The 22,372-nt window shown below is 41.3% G+C and overlaps 1 protein-coding gene across 9 annotated transcripts in view; it reads left to right on the top strand.

Moving 5' to 3' along the window:
• Positions 1-21,142, top strand: part of plcb4a (phospholipase C, beta 4a) — a 466,151-nt gene extending 445,009 nt beyond the window's left edge. For all 9 annotated transcript variants that reach the window (XM_068044348.1, XM_068044344.1, XM_068044346.1 and 6 more), the window contains one exon: positions 18,427-21,142. In XM_068044348.1, the coding sequence (XP_067900449.1) occupies positions 18,427-18,515 (89 nt within the window). In that variant the 3' untranslated portion in view covers positions 18,516-21,142. The remainder of the gene's footprint in view (positions 1-18,426) is intronic.
• The last annotated feature ends 1,230 nt before the right edge of the window (positions 21,143-22,372 follow it).

Raw genomic sequence — 22,372 nt, 5'->3', positions numbered from 1 at the left:
TTTGTATGGCTGCTCCAGTTAAATTTCTGGTTATTGGTAACCCTTAGGATGTTGATGGTAGGGGATTTATAATCCCAAGCCTGAATGTTGTCCAGGTCTTGTTGCATATGGACATGGACTGCTTCGGTATCTGAGGAGTTGCAAATGGGACTGAGCACTGTGCAATCATCAGCGAACATCCTCACTTCTGACCTTACGGTGGAGGGCAGGTCATTGATGAAGCAGCTGAAGAAGGTTGGGCCTAGGACACTACCCTGAGGAACTCCTGCAGTGATTTCCTGGGGACTGAGATGATTGACCTCCAACAAGCACAACTATCTTCCTTTGTGCTCAGCATTACTCCTGTTTTGCTCGGGGCTCCTTGATGCCACACTTAGTCAAATGCTAAATTGATGTCCAGGGTAATCACTCTCACCTCACCTGTGAAGTGCCAGACCTCTCAGCGACAATGCTGGCAGTGAAGCCCTACAAAATAACTCTCTTGATCCAGTCTCCCTCCGGGCTGACCTTGGGCCACTCTGTTGGGCTGCACATCATCGAATGTGGTCCAGAAATGGGCCCAGACAAGTTTCTGCCCCAGATTTTTTCTTAGTTCCCAGACATTCATATGAGGTCTGAACAATGGAAACATGTGCATGCTATTATTATAAAGCATTTGCAGTTTGTCTCTTAATCCTAGTCTGGAAACTCAGCTAATTTCAGGGTAAGCATCAAAGTTGACTCTGACACAGAATTTACTTTAATTTTTAACTGAATTGAAAATTCAGTCCATAACAATATTTCTGTGGCAATTTTTAAAGTGGATATGGATCATTTGTGATTCACACTGAAGCAAGATAGGATTGTATTTCTCGATGAGTCATTTCATCGGTTCACAGTTGCCATGGTACCATAATTATCACTAGCATTATCATAGTTATTTGGAGTTTAGCAGTACTTCAGTTTCTTGATTTTTGCTAATAGTTTATAAATTTGCTGCATAGTTTTATACATACAAACTGTGTAGTTTTTATTTTTTTATTTCAACTGATTCTCATAGCAAAACCTTTCTCTCTTTTCATTGCAATGGACCTAAAAACTATTAAAAGAGAGCTTAGTGCTATTTAAAGGAAGGTACATTCCAGCAATCTATTCACAAACATGAGTGAAAAATTACAAATCTCTGTCAGATCACCATTCAAATGTCTTTTTTACCAGGCTGAAAAGCTGCAGCCGTTCATCATAACTCAGAATATGGAGGGCGGCGCAGTGGTTAGCACCACAGCCTCACAGCTCCAGCGACCTGGGTTCAATTCTGGGTACTGCCTGTGTGGAGTTTGCAAATTCTCCCTGTGTCTGCGTGGGTTTCCTCCGGGTGCTCCGGTTTTCTCCCACATGCCAAAGACTTGCAGGTTGATAGGTAAATTGGCCATTATAAATTGCCCCTAGTATAGGTAGGTGATAGGGAAATATAGGGACAGGTGGGGATGTGGTAGAAATATGGAATTAGTGTAGGATTAGTATAAATGGGTGGTTGATGGTCGGCACAGACTCGGTGGGCCGAAGGGCCTGTTTCAGTGCTGTATCTCTAAATAAAATAAATAAATAAAAAATAAATAGACCCCTGACACTAGAAATCAGCCTCATGGCTCTCCACTGCACTGACTCCAAATGTTGGAGTGTTAGGATTATGAAATTCAAGGTCCTTAAGCAAAATTAATAAAACTCCATCTAATTTTAAACAGTCCTTTATCTACCGAAAGAGAGATAATCTCCTGAAGATATTGTACGCATGTGAGAACCAAATATAAAATGTACATTAAATTCCAATCGAATATAAAATACATTTGGACGACATTGGGGCTTTATTTTCCAGTTTAATTCTCTTCATAAGTCTAAAGCCTCTCTTTCCGCACAGAATTCACCTTTGTTTCTATCTTAATATTCAGTACAATAAACGGTAGTGCAGCATTCCTCATGACAATAAGAAACAGCGTCATAGGGACGTAGGGCAGGACTGGTTCATTCAGCCCCTCGAGCCTGTTCTTCCATTCAATGAGATCATGGCTGATCTATGACCTAGCCCACATACCTGCTTTGCCCATATCCGTTATGTTATGGAGTCTTCATGTGTAAACTGCGTTCTGTACAGCTTGAGTTTGTGTTTGAGACGGTCCTTGATTTGAATCTGGGGAGTTCCAAGTTAAACCCAGGTTGGATAATCAAACAGTCTTGTGACCAAGGGGAAAAAATAGTTTTTTCTACCCAGATTCATGTGACCGGCAGTTTTTAGTTTCAGTTTGTCACGAAGCTCTGCAGGGTGAAGCCAGCAAAGGAAAAGCTGTTTGAGTTTTTGAAGAAAACACCAGAGTGTGTTAAGCCAGAGAAGAGGCTGAATGGTTCTCACAGGAAGCCAGTAGCAGAGCTCGATATTGGTTGGTATCAAAAAGAGTCTCTCAGGACTGCTGAACTGGAAAAAGCTGGGAGCTGTGGATTTCAAAAGTTCAGGCTCTTTGAATTGGAACACATTTCCTGGTAGTTGAACTTTGGGGTGGAAAAAGTTAAGAGTAGCTACCATTGTCTTCGACGATTGGAAATTATTAGCGGAGCCACACCATCAGAACGGTAGTGGACAAGGCCAGACCGGTAAACGGAAGATTACTTCCATATCCGCATCCTGGTGGATCGGACTTGAAAGCTACCTGAAGAAAATGCTGGCTTTAGTGTGTTGTGAGACGGATCAGTGGACTGTAAGGACAGTCCTTGATGCATCCGCTAATTAATATGTAACCTTTCAGATATATACATTGATCGTGATTTAACTGTTAGTTCATGTTTAATTATTGTTGGTTTTGTTTCCAATGTTAAAGTAAAATTTATGAAGGTGAAATCTTGTCCATTTTGTTTTTGTTTACTAAATTGGGGTCATTCGGTGGATTTGAATCTCTCCGTTTGCTGATGGTCCTCAGGGTTCACAACACTTAATACCTTTGGATAACAAAAATCTAACAATCTCCAATTTTAAATTAACTGTTGATCCAGCATCAGTTGCCGTTTGCAGAAGAGAGTTCCCCTATGCCCCCTAGTCTTAGACTCTCCATTATTCCTTTCTTGTCAGTACCAAATGCTCATCAGCAATATAACCCATCAGCAAGAAACCGGCGTAAAAAAAATCATGTAGCATAAGGCTGATGGTAGGAATTTTGAAAATAATTCTTTGAATACATCTGTCCCCTCAGGGCAGGAAAATCAAAAGTGTCTTACAGGTTCGTATAGACTGCTCTTTCAAAAGCACAGATTATGTTCTGTAAACAGCCTGAGAGTTTCAAATAGTTGGAACACACTGTAAATTTTTACACCGGCAAATGCATGAAAAATGGTCGACACAGAATCTATCCCATAGCTTTCTGTTGCATGGTGCCACTCAGCTTATGAAATGGGCAAATGACTGGGTGGCCTGGCCTTTAGGAGTTGGCTTTTTAAAGGAGACTGGTGCTTTTCGCTTTTGGTTTTAAAGTTTTCACTTTCCTTTATTATCTAGTGATATCAATATTTTTACTGTTGTATTATTTTATGTTGCTAGAATTTTATTAAATCTTTTACTTACAAGAATCTTTCTTCCCGCTATTATTTCACTCGCAACAGGTAGGGAGGGTGGCAGTCCCTGGAGGATTGGGGGGGGATGACTTACAATGACGCCTTCAGATTTGAAGGAGAAAAAAAGGTCAGTCTTTGAGGGGGTAAGAAAGACTGGTCAAATTATACCTTATGCGCTATGGACACCTTAGGATCTGCATTTATAGACGCAAAAAGCCCTACCAGGAATGTAAGAAAAGACCTATCTTCACCGCATCCACTGCACAAAGGTGATATCACAGAGTTATCTGTTCTCATCGAGGCTAGCCTGCAGATAAGTTCATATCATTGGAATGCATCTTCCCTTGGCTGAAAAAAGTCACCATTGCATTAACCTTTTGCACCACCATTGCTGATTTATGCCAAATCAGACAGTTGGCCTGAAGCAAAGGATGAGGCTTTGTTTGCCAGAGGCAATACATTGTTTGTATTCCTGTGAAAAGAAGAAATTGGCATGCAGAACCTTTACCAGGTGGACAAGTCCTCGAGTGCAGTGTATCATATAATACACACACATTGTCATCAGACTGCCATGTTTCTACTTCTTTTCTGCCCCCGCCACTTGCTGTTCCTTAGCTATGCACTCTGCTTCAGCCAGTGTTATCTCTTCATACTCATTGACTTCATCCTCGAGGATGTGTGAAACAGTATTGGTTCTTGCAAATGGAGCTGTTGTATTGTTAGTTCACTGGCACACATTCAAACAGAGATTGCATTGTAAGCTACTGTATATTGTTTGTTGGTTGTGTGTATGCCTGTATGGGGGTGATTGAGAAAGGGACTAAGACGTAATAGCAGGCCTGATGGAAGACCCTGTGCTTTACCTTCCATACATCCTCCCTACTTGATATTCTTGGATTCCCAAGGGAATCAAGTACCTGTAATTTGAGGCTTTATTCTGCCAGGACCTGCCTCTGTGAATTTTGTGCCATCTTGTGATGTAAGCAGAAATGTAATCTTGAGAGCCATTTAATTTTGACCAGTCAGCCTTGGAGGAACGCATGCCTGTGCGATTTCCTGAGCCTATCCTGATGATAGCAGAGCCTTAAGACTAGGGTTTGGATTCTACCCCCCCCCCACTGGAGGTCTAGAAGCAGAGGGGAAAATACCACATGCCTCTATTAATCTCCTAACTTGCTGCAATTTTCTTCCATCGCCCACACTGCTATGCAGGATGGGTTTAGCATGGTAACACCACTCTTGATTGGGCTGCTACTGCTAAGAGGGAGGGAAATTTAGCACTGGTACAGACTTTACAAGGCTGCAGCCAGTTAAAGGGGGTCATCTGTTTAACAGATGTGCCAAATGTGTCAACGAGCAACAGTCTCAAGGGTTGATGAGAGCAGAGATTCCCAATATTTCAGATGCATCTGTGGAGGTTGAAGTCACAGCCAGAATAAAGAAATACTTCTGCATGGAAGGCAGGCAGTTCAGTAAAAACTGTAAAAGCTGTTGACAACCTCCACCACACCAAGAATTGTCACACAGTGCAGGAAGAGGTGCAGTGACCGCATGAGCGATCAAAATATCAGAATTCTTTACAATGTATATCCTCCATCACTCATCCAGCCTTCACTCACCTCCTTACTACTTATAACATTTCTCTATTAGCAGTTGAGTGTTGGGAAAACTCCGATACGCAAAGGGAGCCCTCTGAAAATGCTCAAACATCACCTGAACTTAAAACCACTATGGCCCCTCAGGGTTTCTGCTCGTCTTCATGGACTTTTCGTTTAAAGGGACCTCCCTTCAATGCACCTCCACCTCCCCTCTTAATGGAAGGTATATGCTCATATAGGATGCGTCCATGACAGTCACATATTTTCAACACTCTCCCCGCTCCCTCCAAAGGGAAAGCTTGTTGATAACCAGCACCAGACAAATACAGCCAGGAGATAAGCACGTAGCTGAAAAACCTCAGTCCACCTGAGCACAGGACACTGGAGATTGTTCCAGACAGACAGGTGAGACTGAGGGTAATCACAAGGTGACAATAGAAGACTGATAAAAGCTGGGAATTGCCCTTCATAGGTAGTGGCCGCTTTATGTGCCTTCGGAAACTTTTGAACTGGCTTTAAATCCGGTCATTAGTTCTTCAAGGGGCAACATCAGTGTGCAGTTAAACAAGCTGTTCTGTGTTACGCATCATAGCAAGAAGCGATTGGCCATTCTTATGACCACCCAGGCATTTCCAGATCCTCATCACCAACAAGAGAGAGTCTAACCATCTTGCCTTGACATTTAATGGCATTACTAACGCAGAAACCCACTATCAACATCCTGGGGGTTACCATTGACCAGAAATTTAACTGGACCAGCCAAATAAATACTGTGGCTACAAGAGCAGGTCACAGGCTAGGAATTTTGAGACGAGTAACTCCACCTTAGTCCTGTCCACCATCTAAAAGACACAAGTCAGGAATGTAATGGAATCCTCCCCACTTGCCTGATTAGTGCATCTCCAACAACACTCAAGAAGCTCAAAACCATCCAGGACAAAGCATCCCGCTTGATTGGCACCCCATCCACCACCTTCATCATTCACTCCCTCCACCACCAGCACACAGTGGGCTGGATTTGATGGTTCTTCCCCCCCCCTCCCCGCCCCCCCCCCCCCCTCCGAGGCAGGGTCAGAGGCAAGGCAGCCAATAGAATTGCGGCAGGGGCAGACGCTCCGTCGCCAAGCAATTTTGCAGGTGTGGGATAGGCCCGTGACCACCAACGCGCCCAGAGGCAAATTGGGACTCTCAAGTGGCCTATTAATGGCCACAAGGGCATCATGCCGCTCCACCCCCACCGCTGGGATTTAACGAGTGGCAGGGGCTGTCTCCACCACCCGGGGAGGGCACCTAGTAATATGAGGCGCCCTCCCTGCAGGCTTGAAGGTGTCCCTCCTCCATGAGCAATCTGTGGTCCGTGGAGGACCCCTGCTGGCTAAGCCTCCACCTCCATGGAACCGTGCTCCACCCCCTACCGCCCCTTTGCCGGGGCCTCCCAGACTGGCTCCAGTGACCCCGCCTCACTTACCTGAGGCCTGGGCTTCCAGCGCTGGGCCTCAGTCCAAGGTCTGTGCAGTACCGGCAATGGCCAGCACTCCCAGTGGCGCTGCTGATACTACTGAGCTGCCAGCCCTGTGACTGGTCAGTCTTTAAAGGGACAGAGATCCCGGTGTCAGGTACTCAAGTGCCTGAACAACAGAAGATAGCGCCGGATGGACTCAAAGGCTGAGACGCGGCTCACCCTACTTTTTCGGCCTGGCGCCAGGAGCCATCGCCACAAATCCAGCCCAGTGGCAGTAGTGTGTACCAGCTACAAGATGCACTGCAGCAATTTGCCAAGCCTCCTGAGACAGCACCTTCCAAACTCACGACCTCTACCACCTAGAAGGACAAGGGCAGCAAATGCATGGGAACACCACCACTTACAAGTTCCCCTCCAAGTCACACACCATCCTAACTTGGAACTATATCAACGTTCCTTCACTGTCGCTGGGTCAGAATCCTGGTACTCTCTTCCTAACAGCACTGTGGGTGTACTACACCAGATAGGCTGCAGTGGTTCAAGAAGGCAGCTCAACACCACCTTTTCCAGGGCGATTAGCGATGGGCCATAAATGCTGACTTAGTGACGCTCACGTCCCAAGAGCAATTTTTGTTTTAAATAGTTAAGGTGATGAATATGTGGGAGGTGTCTTCGACCCATGCAACCCTTTTCAGAAAGTTTCTCACGGCCTGCAGAACACCCTGGGGACTGACAGTCTGGGAGATTCTTGTGGAATTAAAATGCCACATGCAGCTTCTGAGGACATTAATACAAAAGCAAAATACTGCGGATGCTGGATAACTGAAATAAAAACAGAAAATGCTGGAAATGAAAGGTCATCAACCTGAAACTTTAACTTTTCTCACCGCAGGTGCTGCCTGACCTGCTGAGCATTTCTGTTTTTATTTCAAAGACATCGGTAGCTTCTTGAGCGATAGCTACCACTCCTTCAGTAGATACCTTGAGCTCAGCCTGAACACCATGCTTACACAGGGTTTCCGAGACCTCATTGTGGCAATTCAGTCTGCAATGGCAGCAACCAGTAGCACCAGTGAATTGGAAGCAATGGTCACAGATATTGCTGTCTCGACAGAGAGTCGAACTGAGCCTAATTTTTTTCAAGCACCCTCCAGTACTTGCACCTAGGGGAGCTTCAGACTTGGGTCTGGCACCCTTTGCTGCTGCAGGAGAAATGTTGCTCCCATCGCGTGACTAGATTTGTAGGCACCTCTGGGTGAATGTTGCTATTGAAAGTACATAGAATTCTGAGTTTATTTCTGGGAATACTTGCAACTTCTGGGAGTTGGATGATGTCAGGACCTTTGGAGGAAATTGGCAAAAGTCTCTGACAGTGAGGGACTTTCTGAGGGTTTAAGGGTTAATCAGGCAGGTCCACAGAGCCTTTATTTGCTATGTCAACCTTTATTCATTGAAAGCGCTGGACCATAAGTTATGCCCTCCTTTCCCTGGATGCTGCCTGTCTTCATCTACGTCTCAGTGTGGGGATGGAGGTGCTTTCCCTCATCCTAGTTTCATCATCCTCCTCTTTCAACTTCTGGAATCAACAAGCCTTTCATCTTTCATTGTGATGTTACCTAGTACACAGCAATATCTGCCTCTGGGGTACCTCACTGCTCCTACTCTCACCTTAGACCATGGCAGTAATTATTTGGGCTGAAGTTGGGGAAAATGGGTCAGAGAGGTTAGCCATGTCTATTTGAGCCCGCTTATATGTGGTAGATGATGATCATGGTGGGCCTTAAGGAGTACTGGCAAACATGCTTGCATTTGTATAGTGTCCTTATCACATTCTCTCAAAAATGTATCAAAGTGCATCACACAATGGCTTACTTAAAAGTGCTCTCACTCTGGTTATGCAGGCAGGAAGAAAGGTAGGGCCACTATTCAGCTTTCCAGATGGGGTGGTGGTTACTTCCCATTAAAAAGCTGAAAATTAGACCTCGCCATTATACATTTGAATGCAACCACCCACTGTCTCTCCTCTGTACAGTCATCTGTGCATTAAATCACCCTGTGTTATTCACCCACATAATATCTAAAATCACGAACAATCAATCATCTGCCAGTTCATACATTTACCTCAGGCAGTAAATCACATATCATCTCATTCACACACACACGCGCTCAATATTTTTAGCCGACCGTTGGTTTTACAAAAAAAAAAATCCAACAGTCAAGTTTTTAAAAAAAAATACAGACACACAAATGCTTCTTATAATCAAAGGGTGCTCCTTAAACAACAAATCACAGCATTTTCTTACTCCCATTTGTCTACTTTAGTGTTAATTACATCAAAATTTTGTAAGCTGATTAACATTGATTAAAATTCAGCAACATAGTAAGAATTTTTCAATGTACTATGCCAGTGCAATTTATTACTGTTCAATTTGTTACCACTTATAAGCAGCAGACATTGATTCCTTCAACAAAACTAGATTCAATTCGCTCTTCACAGTATACTGTTCTTAAATAAGGAACCATTGTTTGTGCATGATAATGAAAAATTGATTTGATTAAACTACACGGGAAAAAAATCCATGTGTGGAAGCATAATGGGGTACACTTCCTCCCAATCTTCCACTATAACTTTGGCAATAGATTAGTAGAAATCCTGGAGAAATGTTCATTAATGTATTTCACCAGGGTTTCCACTGAAGTTATAACGGAATATTGGGAACGCCCTTGTGGAAATTTTACCTCCAACTGTCTCAACAGTTAGCACTGTTGCCCAGTGTGTCAAAATGATTTAGGACAATGACTGCATAGATATCTTCACTTGTTTGTTTTTTCTATCCTGGCACGTATGTAAATCAGCTTGTAGAAAATACTGCCATAGTGAAGTTGATGGACACTTCCATGGAAAAATAGGTAGAAAACCTACTGGTAAGTCCTTTTAACCTGCATCATGACAGATGTAACATAGGTAGTTATTTCAGTCCCTTCTATTATGAAGATGAGTGATTGCACTCGTCCTCTGAAATAAATTATTTAATTTAGAGATTTTCCCCACACACTCCCCTTGTTATCTTAACCTGAGTACCTCTTCATCTGCTTGTCCTCATCCCTTCCCTGCTGTGCATGGAGGCCTGTCCACTGTTCACTTCCCCACAGGATTTTGGACAAGAACAGAAACTCAACAGCACAAAAGAGTCAAACCCGCATTCCTTTTCTCAGTGGCACCACACATTGGTTCCCCAACCATTGCATTAGACTCCTTAATGACAGGAGGCACTACAGTCTCAGCTTGCAAGCTACAGTAAAAATTGTTGCCATATTTCACGATCAGATGAAAATAATGGAATTTATATAATTTAAAATATGCTGTGCTTTAAATTATAAGCTATAGAAGAATTTAAAGAGTTCCCGATGTATATAAATCCTAACAGCACGAACAGTATTTAGCACCATTTGTACTATTAAATTATTTATCATGTTTAAAACACATACCTTAAAATATAGTCACTGTTGACTGGTACCTCGTTCTCAGAATAATTCCACTATGCCATGGTAACAGGAATATTTTCAAATGATTCTCAGGAAGGAAATGGGTAAAATGAATCATAGCATTATGGAAATAGGAATAATTTGAGTACCCAATAGATCTAATCCACATCATTATGTTTTATATAATTTGCTCAAATGTCTTATTATATAATTTACTTGCGTACTGGTTTGACATGCCATTTATTTTTTTTTTCTGACCTAGATATGAATTTAGTTATATGATTGAAATGACTGTAATTATTGCTACTTAGATGAACAGATGATGGATTTATGCTAAAATCTGTCCTAGATAAAACAATCTAAAGTAGCACAATATTTTATGCAGGGACCTAAAGAGCAAAAGTGTAGGGTCGGGTGGAATTGATGGAGGTCATCACACCTATAGGAACACTGATAACACAAGTTATCACTGTACGTGGAAGTGAGTTTCTTTTTTGGTGTTAGAACCGTGAAAAAGGTTTCACTCTATATGAATTATATATGTGCTTAGTCTATCTGAATATCCTTCGGTCTCAAACCAGGATTCAGGATCAGAGTGCTCCTTATGCTTCTCCAGTCTAATTGATATAGTTTGGTCCCTTACATCAAATTAAATTCAAAACTAATACCAGAATTTTGTGCGTGTGTGTGTATATGTATGTGTGTGTGCGTGCACGCGCGCACATTTACGAATGCATGTATTTTTAGTGAAGGAGGATGGACAAGGGAAAAGTTCACACCGAAAGTATCTTCCTCCCTCTTTACAACTATATCCATGCATAAACTGGCTCAAACAAGGAATCATCTGCAACACAAACACAACGCAACTAAGCCAGGAAGTGAACTCTGTTTACCACACTTTGGGAAGAATGTGAAAGTCCTTGAGAGGCTGCGGAGGGGATTTATCAGAATGGTTCCATGGATGAGGGATTTTAGCTGCATGGTTTGGTTGGAGAAGCTGGAGTTGTTCTCCTTGGAGCAGAGGAGACTGAGGGGAGATTTGATAGAGGTGTACAAGATTATGGCAGGATTAGATAAGGTAGACTAAAGCTATTCCCGTCAGCTGATAGTACAAGGACTAGGGGACACAGATTTAACACTTTGGGCAAGAGATGCGGGGGCTGTGAGGAAGAACTTTTTTATCCAATGAGTGGCAGTGTGGTGGAAATAGATATGATCAAAGGTTTCAAAAGGAAATTAGACGGGCACCTGAGGGAAATATACTTGCTGGACTACAGGGATAGCGCAGGAGAATGGGACTGACTGGATTGCTCTACAGAAAGCTGGCATGGGCTCAATGGACCAAATGGCCTCTTTCTGTGCCATGATGACTATGAGGATTATATATTGTGGAACATTTTTCACCTTGAAAGAGAAGACTTAAAGGAGGTTTTACACAAGGTTATGAAAGGATTTTGTAAATTGGCAACATAAGATTATTTGCTATATAAAGAATTCCAGAACCAGAGGGAATAGCTACAAGAAAATGTAAATTAAACCTGCAATTCAGAAAGAATTTATTTTGCAAAAGTTGATCGAACAGAATAACCTGCCAGCACTGCTGGTCAAATAGGAAATTATAAGGGGTTTCAAAAAGGAAGTAGACACCTCGAGGTAGACCAGGTTATTAAATTTTATAAATAATATATATGAGATATAGAAGCAGGGGTTTCCAAACTACAGCCTGAGCCCTGGCAATCCAGCCCACGAGGTTCGGGAAACTCTGTTGTGGATCAACTTCAAACTACAGTTTAAGATATATGCAAATTATCGGGATTCCTTATCTAAACTTCTGTATGTGTTCCTTGAGGTTCCGTGTATGCATCTAATTGGCCTTTGATGGCAAAAAGCTTAGACAATTTGGATTTGGAAAGGCATGGTCTGATTAGGGATAGTCAGCATAGCTTTGTGCGTGGGAAATCATGTCTCACGAATTTGATTGAGTTTTTCGTGGAGGTGACCAAGAGGATTGATGGGGGCAGGGCGATGGACGTTGTCTACAAGGACTTTAGCAAGGCCTTTGACAAGGTCCCGCATGGTAGGCTGGCGCAGAAGATTTGAACACATGGGATCCAGGGTGAGCTAGCAAATTGGAATCAAAATAGGCTGGGTGATAGGAGGCAGAGGATGGTAGTGGAGGGTTGTTTTTCAGATTGGAGGCTGGTGACCAGTGGTGTGCCGCAGGGATCGGTGCTGGGCCCTCTGTTGTTTGTCATATATATTAAAATGACTTGGATGTGAATGTAGGGGGCATGATTAGTAAGTTGCAGATGACACCAAAATTGGTGGTATAGTGGACAGGGAAGAAGGTTGTCTAAGGTTACAACAGGATATAGATCAACTAGGAATGTGGGCAAGGGATTGGCAAATGGAATTTAATGCAGACAAGTGTGAAGTGCTGCATTTTGGGAAGTTAAACCAGGGCAGGACATAAACAGTGAATGGCAGGGCAGAGACCTTGGGGTGCAAGTACATAGTTCCCTGAAAGTGGCAACACAGGTAGACAGAGTGGTGAAGAAGGTGGATGGCATGCTTGCCTTCATTGGCCGAGGCATTGAATACAAGAGTTGGGGCGTCATGTTACAGTTGTACATAACGTTGGTTAGGCCGCATTTGGAGTACTGTGTGCAGTTCTGGTCACCGCACTACAGGAAAGATGGGATTAAGCTAGCGAGGGTGCAGAAAAGATTCACAAGGATGTTGCCTGGTTTGGAGGGCTTGAGTTGTAAAGAGAGATTGGATAGGCTATGTCTGTTTTCCCTGGAGCGAAGGAGGCTGAGAGGGGACATGATAGAGATATATAAAATTATGAGAGGTATAGATAGGGTAGATAGTCAGAGTCTGTTTCCCATGGTAGGGGTGACTAAAACTAGAGGGCATAGATTTAAGGTGAGAGGGAGGAGATTTAAACAGGATCAAAGGGGTAAATTTTTCACACAAAGAATAGTGGGTATCTGGAATGAGCTGCCAGAGGAGGTGGTGGAGGCAGGAACAGTAGCGACATTTAAGAGGCATCTGGACAGATACTTGAATGAGCAAGGCATAGAGGGATATGGAATTAATGCAGGCAGGTGGGATTAGTATAGATAGGCATTATGGTGGGCGTGGATGCGGTGGGCCGAAGAGTCTGTTTTTGTGCTGTACGACTCTATGACTCTAATTGAAGTATAGAAATATCTCACAGCTATAAAGGGGGATAATTGGTTGAACAGAACTGAACTGCCTGAAATATGTTAATATCTGATTTTTATTTTTTACTATAAGTCGAGATACCCAGTTAATGTTGCATTTTAGATTAGATTAGATTAGAGATACAGCACTGAAACAGGCCCTTCGGCCCACCGAGTCTGTGCCGAACATCAACCACCCATTTATACTAATCCTATACTAATCCCATATTCCTACCAAACATCCCCACCTGTCCCTATATTTCCCTACCACCTACCTATACCAGTGACAATTTATAATGGCCAATTTACCTATCAACCTGCAAGTCTTCTGGCTTGTGGGAGGAAACCGGAGCACCCGGAGAAAACCCACGCAGACACAGGGAGAACTTGCAAACTCCACACAGGCAGTACCCGGAACCGAACCTGGGTCCCTGGAGCTGTGAGGCTGCTGTGCTAACCACTGCGCCACTGTGCCGCCAATATATTACATTTTAAGATTTGACTGCAACAACGAGCATAAATACAAACAAACACATGCACCTCATTTTTGCATCAGCACTTTGTTTTAAATGTAAACGAACAATTTGACCAAATTTCTATGAAGAAAAGTTGTTCGATTTTATCAGATACATTGTTTCATATCTCAATGGTTATAGAACATTTAAGGAAAAGCATGGAAGAAAAGGACACGCAGTGTATCGAGCATATTTTTTGTTCCCGACCAAAAGTGTGTACCTTTATCTACCAAAAATACTACCCAATCCACTCAAATTTCAAAAGGGAGTGAGTACAACCTTTCAAAGGACAAAAATCTGTGAAATATACTTGAAAACTCCAAATGGAATTAAGTAAAATTCCAAGTTATTAATCCAAACTTGTGGGCTTCCCACTGACACAGCTGGTTTATGATATATTATAGCTGAGCCATATAAAACAATGAGGTTCCAGACTAAGTCATGGATTTTCCTGAGAAAGCCTGCCTGACTACAGCTGGCACACAGGCAGTATGAAAAGGAAAATGAGGAAGGGAGGACCACTGTAACACGCCTGTCCCTGCTGCCACCGCCAAGAACTTCCTTCCAGCTGCTCCTTATAATAGACCTGAAAATTAAGTCCCTTCAAGCTCTCACACTGACCTAAACAATGATAACCATGAAAGTGAAAATTGGGCAGTTTCTATAATGGACAGGCGATCTGCAACACCGGTTTTATGGCTGAATAAAACAAGTTTTTGTTGCAGATGATTGTTTGTTTGAGCCAGTTTATGTGTGAATATAGTTGTAGTGTAAAGAGGGAGGATCAGTGAATTAGATGCTTTTACTGTGAGCCTTTCCATTGTCCATCCTTCACTAAAAATACATGCGTTTGTATGTGTACACACACACACACAATTTTCATGTAGGGTTCCATTAAATTTAAATTAAGTTTCTACTAAGCATCATGCACAAAGCTACAAAGTTTTTGGATCCTAAGTAAAGACAACCATGGCAGTTATTTATGTCCTTTAGAGAACATAATATAGTTAAGCAGCAATTGGAAATGTGTAGGAGAGTTTACAAAGCTTTATTATGGATTAATGGAAAGGTTTCACCCCGGGAGCATTTCTGTCACTCACTTAGAGCAGTAGGCATATCTGTACTTACTAGAACTCACTATCTGCAAAGTTATTTAATATTGTTTAAAAGATTTGCTGAATGGTTCTTCATCTTTAAGTTCCCCTCCAAAGATCCGAGGGGGAAAAAGTCTGCTTAAAAATAGTGCTTTGTGAGTGGTCACTTCATAAGAACAGATGAAGAGGAAATAGGTAGATTACATCCCAATTTTACATTTTGCCTCACAGGTGTCTAATTATGCACACAAACCCATTACCAAATCTATCCATTGAGAAATCCACAGAAGTTCTATTTGCCCAATGTAGAGCTAGTCCCTATGACATTGGCTCTCTAGCACTTCTCACCACACACCATCGCTAAGTCAATCCCTGACAAGCACCAGCTCAGGCACATTGAAGTGAGGGGTTTTAGGTAATAAGGTATAGGTGGCTGTAGTGAGTGAGGCACAAAGAATGAGTGAGCAGGAGCAGATCTTCTCAAATGATGAGCCAGGGTATCTGGACCTTATGGGAGCTGCTTTCAAAGAAAGATGCTTTCTAAGTATTGTGCATGGGTGGGTCATTGGAAATAAAGCCAAGCAGTGTGCTTGAAGTGGCTTACATGGAAGAGTTCCCTAGCTTTCATAGGTGCATGACATTTCACAACTGCAGTCTTCCCTTTCAAGTCCAGATGTTTCTGCAGCAACTCTTCGTTGCCAGAGGCTCTAAGGCAGTGGATGATTCTCCCACCAATGTTCAAATAGCTGCCATAGAGGCTTGAGGCTGCAGGGTGGAATGAGCTATTTTTCCCAGTTTGAATAGAATTTGGTGATTGGCTGGTAAAACCGTCAGGTAGGCCTTCACTGAATTCTTTGGTGGCATTAGTTTGGCTGTCTTGCTGATGGTGGCCGTGGTGCAGAGGCATGGCTGGAATGGGCATGGATGATAGTGCTGACTCTCACGGCATTATCACTTCTTCACCCTTCTGCCACCTGCTTTCAATGGCTGCCTGGCTCTCAGAAAGCACACAAGACCAGGCTACTCGTGGAGTTATAGATGTTGTTACGAGAAGATCTTCTGTGTGAAACCTTGCTGAATGGCTGTTACAGGTTCTACTCTGCATCCTTTTCAGACTACCCCTTCTCTTGGGGATCTCCTTGCTATATCTTAGAAGATCATAATAATGACAATGGTGCCTCTTTGCAGGGAGAAGTTTTACTACATTAACTCGACTCCTACTGCCTTTGAAACCTTAAGCAGGCTTTATTCCAGGATGTCCCCAGATCTATTCAGACCCTTGAAATGTTTAGTCAGTGTGCTCGAAGATCATGAATGCTAATGCATGTGATTAACTAGTAAGCTGAGATCATGGAATGATCTCAGAAACCATGGTTCCAGAGAACAACCTTGATTGCCATGAACTATCCTGAGACTTGTCTTTGTGTAAAATATTGGTTGGACCATGAAGGCATTATGATCGTTTCTTGAAAATTGAGTACAGACCTGAATAGTTACAAAATGACTGAACTTTAACCGATTATTGTAGAGCAGTGGTTAAGCTTCCCCACTGCTTGTGCAGACAGGGATAGCCACTTGATTAGGGCATTGGCTAGCAAGGTCAAGTGGAAGAAATACCAGCATCCATTGGCAGGTCTATCCTACAGGTTCTATTCATGATCAGTCATCAGTAGTGCACTGGAGTACTACAGACCTGCCTGTTTCAGGTATCAGATTGTTAAGTATATCAAAGAGGTTTGAATTTGTTCCAAACTTCTATCATCAGGCATTTCTTCTTGGAGCTACCTTGACCCCAGAGAAGCCCCACTTACCTCTCCTGCCTCCATGAGAGTAGTCACTTATTTGTCTGCTCAACGTAGAATGTGTCGATGTTTTGCCACCATCATTCTGACAATAAAATGGACAAGTGATTCCACCAGTTGGAAATGGCAAATTTCAGCAACTTATGCTTGTGTATCTGCATCATGGTAGGATTCAAACTGTAGTTATGTGCACGTGTGTTCTTATTTCTGGCGCCCAGTAACTGTCGTTCCAAGTCTCTCAGTTTCCTCATTAGCTTTAGCACCTCATCTGCTATCCACTTTCCTTGTGGTACAAGGATCGACACAGGAAATTTTACCACCTTCCCATCATCATCTTGTTCTTGACATGCAAATCTTCTTCATGGAGCAGGCTTACTTGTCACCAATTGCCTAATCCAAATCCTCACGTGAAGGGCTTTCCAAAGAGGCATGGCCACCATGAGCTTAATTCCAACTCCAAGGTTCCTGGTATAGGCCAGAACCTTCCTTTGCACCATGTTGCCTTTTTGCCACAAATCCACTTCACAACTTGATCCTGCATCTTGAAGATCGGCTCAAGGTTTTTATATATTGTGAAAGTAACAGAAAAATGTTGCCTAAAACACCAAGACTTAGTCCAGCTTAGTTCAGAGCTTGTATAGAAGTGTCCACGCTTGTCTTTGTAGGCTGCTTCAGTGCACAGGATGGAGTATAGCTGGCCCCGTTGAAATTTAAATCATCAGTGCCATTGATTTGCAAATATCTCAAGCTGCTGCTACTGTCAGATCTTAGTGTCCTGGTTTAGAATTTGTCCCCCAATGAAGCAACACTGCTTTCCAAAACTCCAGGTATACAGAATTCAGACAGGACAAACCATGAGGGAGAAAGGTAAGCACAAATGCAATTGAATTTCCTGAGCTTCACAGGTTGAATTAACAAGGCTTACCTGATACAGACGGTCAGCAATCTGTACTTTGGACAGTCCTGTAAGGGCTCCACTGATATTAGAATGTCTAATGCGTTAAAAGGTATCACCAGAGAATGTTTGTGAGGAGTAGGTCTCGAGATAATTGAGCTCTCTCCAAATGTCTATGCGAAAGCTGTACTGGGGCAAGAATTGTACGTGGTTGTCAAGAGCCATATTTTGCTATTTTTGTAAATGTCCTTAAACTGCTGAAAATGAGATGTCATGAAAAATGTGGGCAATAATGTTTATTAAATGTTCACGCAAGTCATTTAATGAAATACATTGACTCCAATTCTCTATCTGAAGTTGCCGTTATGCAGTTAGTACGAAGTTTGCACTCTAAGCAAAGTCATTCTGTTTTTATATATGCTGAATATCATTATTTTCATTATTTGTTGCTGATTATTTAACTCTTTTTAATGGTAGTTGATTGGGGGAAACTTACTTTACAAGTTTCATTACATTACTCAAACTTTCTTCTGAGCTAATGATGCAACTATCTAAGAACCTCTTTTGTTTAGCTAAAGTTAGCATCTGCCTGTAAAAATGTTATGAATTCTAATTTTAAAAGGAAAAGGCTTCTTGGGCTAGACATAGATCATGGTATAATCGTGTTATGATGTCCAAAGCATGCAGTATGGTTTGACGGATTTATCATTCCCTAAAGAGCTATGTGCATTTATTCTTTGCCCACTATTTTAAAACTGTAAACTAGAATATCGCTGTTTTGTTCCCTAGGCAAAAGAGATGCGGCAGATGGTGAAGCTGGAGGCAGAGATGGCTCGCAGACCAGCAACAGTGGTCTGAATTCCCCAGAAACAGACTGAGGACAGCACATCAGTCAGACATACGATGATTAGTAATGTCCAAACTACCAATACTAACAACAATTTTGCCATCTCTACTTACCTCACAAATCTTTTGTAGCCAGCAACTTTCAGTATCAAAGGATCTGCATACACTGATATGAATGGCTTTGAGTCATGAGCACTTTAAAGGTTGTTGATTATATTTAATATGTGTCCAAATAATTTTATTTTAATCACCGTCTTCTGGTAAAGGAAGTCAGCAAATATATGCTGGCAGTATTCTGATTTCATTTTGTTTAATTAATATCCATAGGATGGAAAATGCTACTGTAGCAAAGCAGAGAGGGAGTCACAAAACTATAAATGATGTGCACAGTGAGAACAGCATTAAACAAGTTAGGACTTCAACCGTCTATTGTCATTTGCCAAGATGTCTGCATATCCTGTGTACCCATTATCTAAGTGTGCATACATTGCCAATAAATATTCAGAGGTCTAGACACACAAATCTATCTACCAGATCCCTGTCATGCCCACAACTACTGATGTAAGATTTCAACATACAATCTTACTCTCAATTTGGAGCTTCCAGGGGTTAATTACAGTTACAATAAGTTACAAATATAAGATCTTGTTTGTCAAAAGTAGAAATCCTAACTCAGACTTTATGACCCTTCCAGCACCAGACAAAATGTTACCAGAATTGAGCAAGACAATGGCAAACATCACGTAAATAGTGGCTTTACACACCAAACTAAAAGTAGTAATTCCAAATTAGAAAATTGTTTCACCCGTTAATTTAAATGTTCCTCTTTTTGCATGGTCTTGCACAAGTAACTGGTTTGTAGTTTACAATGGATTACTGCATGTTTATACTGCAATAGGGATGTCGTTGTGCTGCCCATCAACATTAGATTGCCTGAAATATTGGTAGTTTTGTCAGCAAAAGTATGAAGCTAACATGCATTTTGATAGCATTCCCAAAATTGATACCAGTGAATCAGTCTGAAAGTAATTGCCCGTTCCAGCGCCTGGAACACTCCGGGATGCATATATAGATCTTTATCAGGTACTTGTTGGTAAGGGGACACCTTGTTGAGAATGTTGATAGTTATAAGTTTCAAAAACGTATAAAACACATACGCCACCATTAGGTTTCTTACTTTGCAATATATAGTAATGTGAACAGGATAAGGACAAAATGAATCCACACTGAGGTTAATGTGCTTTATTGTCAAAACAAGAAAATAGCTAAGATTAGAAATGTTGAATCAGGGAGTTTATTTAATATTCAAGCACATAATGTGAACAAAATATGTTTTATTACACTGGTGCAGGAATGTAGAACATCTTTTTTTCTAATCAAATACAGATAACAAAGTATTCAACAAAGTTTGCTGAGATTTGGAATTGCTGTAGCAAAGAGTCCTGAAGTCTAACAGCATGTATGAAATAAAAATAAACCACTCCAGACCAGATATTCAATGAATTATTTTACTTTAAACATACGGTACTTAGTGAAGTAAAATTTGAAAATGTTGAGCAATCAAAATATTGTCCATTTCAGCATGTAAAGTGCTAAGCTATCCCAGATCTTATACGGCAATATGTCTTCAGCTGTAAAGTAGAAGAACATCTTTAGTGATGCTCCATCAAGCAAAACAAAAGTTCTCTGCAGTACAATGTCGCTAATAGTGCACCATTATATTTCATTGTACAATGCCTTGGAGAGAGGTCAAATCTGTGGCTAAAAAGTATTTAAATTGTTCTTGCCAAATGATAACATGCATTAATGACCCAGACAAGTTTCCCAATGATGTCCATGGCATTACACAAGAGAAGGCAAATGAACACTTTCTGCCAGAGCAGAATTGTTGAAATATATCGCGATGAAATACTGTATGTAAATATGTATTTAATACTATAACAACATTTAAGACCAAAATGTGTTTTAAGGCATATCAGTTATCTTAAGGGCTGTGTGGTTGTGTAATACTTGCAGACTTGCTAAAGAATATATTTGTCTCCGAGAATGCAATTTCATGTTATCAGCCATTTTGAGGGATTCTTCTCCAGCAAGCCATTTTTACCCTCTTAAACAAATAGCTTTGACAACATATCAATTATGTTATTGTATATGTAAGGTGGTATTACTAAAATGTATTATGTACTACTGTAACAGTCCTTTTAATGTGCCACTGGTATACCTAACTGATACAGGTGGGTTACTGGAATTGCTGCTTTCACAAGGAAATGAAGTGCAATGTCAAAAAATTTGAATTATCTAAATTCTGCAACTCGGGTATATAGTTTTAAAAAAACACAAATTCAGTTCTGTTTGCTGGTAGACACTGTCTTTAAATGGCTGTTATGTTTTATATTGGGTAACTGTCCTACTGCTTATATACTTAGCTATGTAGGGTTTGTTGAAAAAGCAGGCTGTTTTACAGGTATCATGTATTGGTTTTGTTTTATATATATATATAATATATATATAGAAAGAGAGAGATTTGGTGAAGGTGTTTTATATTTATATTATCTGTCAAATTTCGAGGTAGAAAATCATGAACTCTTAATGTTCTCTTGATTCTTTAATACGATTTTATAGTTTCTGTACCCCATTATAAATAAACGACAAAAATGAGAAGTGACAAAACGGCTTGAGGTTTTATTTTACTAATGAAAGCATTCCACATATAATACAATTGCTATGACTATGTTCACAAAAAAAGGTTCAGCAGCCAAAATACCAGTTTGAAATTATTAATGGCCATATTTTGTATCTGAACAACTTAATCACTGCAAAAGAATGATAGCTAAGCTCTATTTTCCTGAGGGTGATTTTGTGAAACTGTATCGTGTTAGCAGGAACAATAGCAAACTAGTCAGTCACACTGCATTTGTAATAATGCTTCATTCATACTTCTTAATTGGCTAAATAGCCAATTTAACTACTATAAATGCCAAACTGTTCGGAACTTCAATTGTGAAATGCACAATACTTCTGCATAATGCCTGCACAAAAATGAAGAAAATGCACAAGGATCCGCATGTGAGTTCCAATTATGCAAGTGTATTTTTACATCAATGCTAAACTAAACGTTTCAGATGTTGGCACTGGCCAGTACGAAGTGATATTTTAGACCTTTTAAGCTGCAACACAAAATAACACTTTGATAATGCTGTGTAGGATAGAGTGGAAATTGTCATCAGAGCAGAGGTCAATAGAGGTGATGGGGAGGTAGTGTGGTAAGTTACCAATATACATGTAGAAGCTGACCCCAGTCACACTCTGTGTGCTACCTGTCTCAGACTTGTATTCTCTCCGACGCCATTTCTTCCCCTACGATGGCCCCTCGTTACTCCCTTAGCAACAATTTATATTTATGTAGCATCTTTAATTTTTTTAAACATCCCAAGATGCTTTACAGGAGTGCTATAAAGCAAAATTAGTCACTGAATCACATAAAGAGATATTAGCTTGGTCAAAGAAGCTAATTTTAAGTAATGTAAAGGAGGAAAGAGAGGTGGAGGGGTTTAGAAATTCCAGAACTTGGAGCCCAGCAGCTCGAGGCATATTCGCCAATCAGAAATCCTCAAGAGGCCAGAATTAGCTGAGTGCAGATATCTTGGAGTATTGTGGGGCTGGAGGAGATTAGAGGCCATGGAGGGATTTGAAAACAAGGATGAGAATTTTAAAATTTGAGGTGTTGCTTGACCTGTGTAGGTCAGCAAGCATAGAAGAAATGGATGAGTGGGACTTGCTGTGGACTAGGATAAGGTACAGTTTTGGGTGAGCTGCATTTGATGGAGAGTGGGCGATAAATGCTGGCTAGGACACAGAGAGAAATTCTACGCTTTAAATGGTGCTATGG

The sequence above is a fragment of the Heterodontus francisci genome, chromosome 13, assembly GCF_036365525.1.
Source record: "Heterodontus francisci isolate sHetFra1 chromosome 13, sHetFra1.hap1, whole genome shotgun sequence".
Taxonomy (NCBI): Eukaryota; Metazoa; Chordata; class Chondrichthyes; order Heterodontiformes; family Heterodontidae; genus Heterodontus; species Heterodontus francisci.
This window is presented reverse-complemented; position numbering and strand designations above follow the sequence as displayed.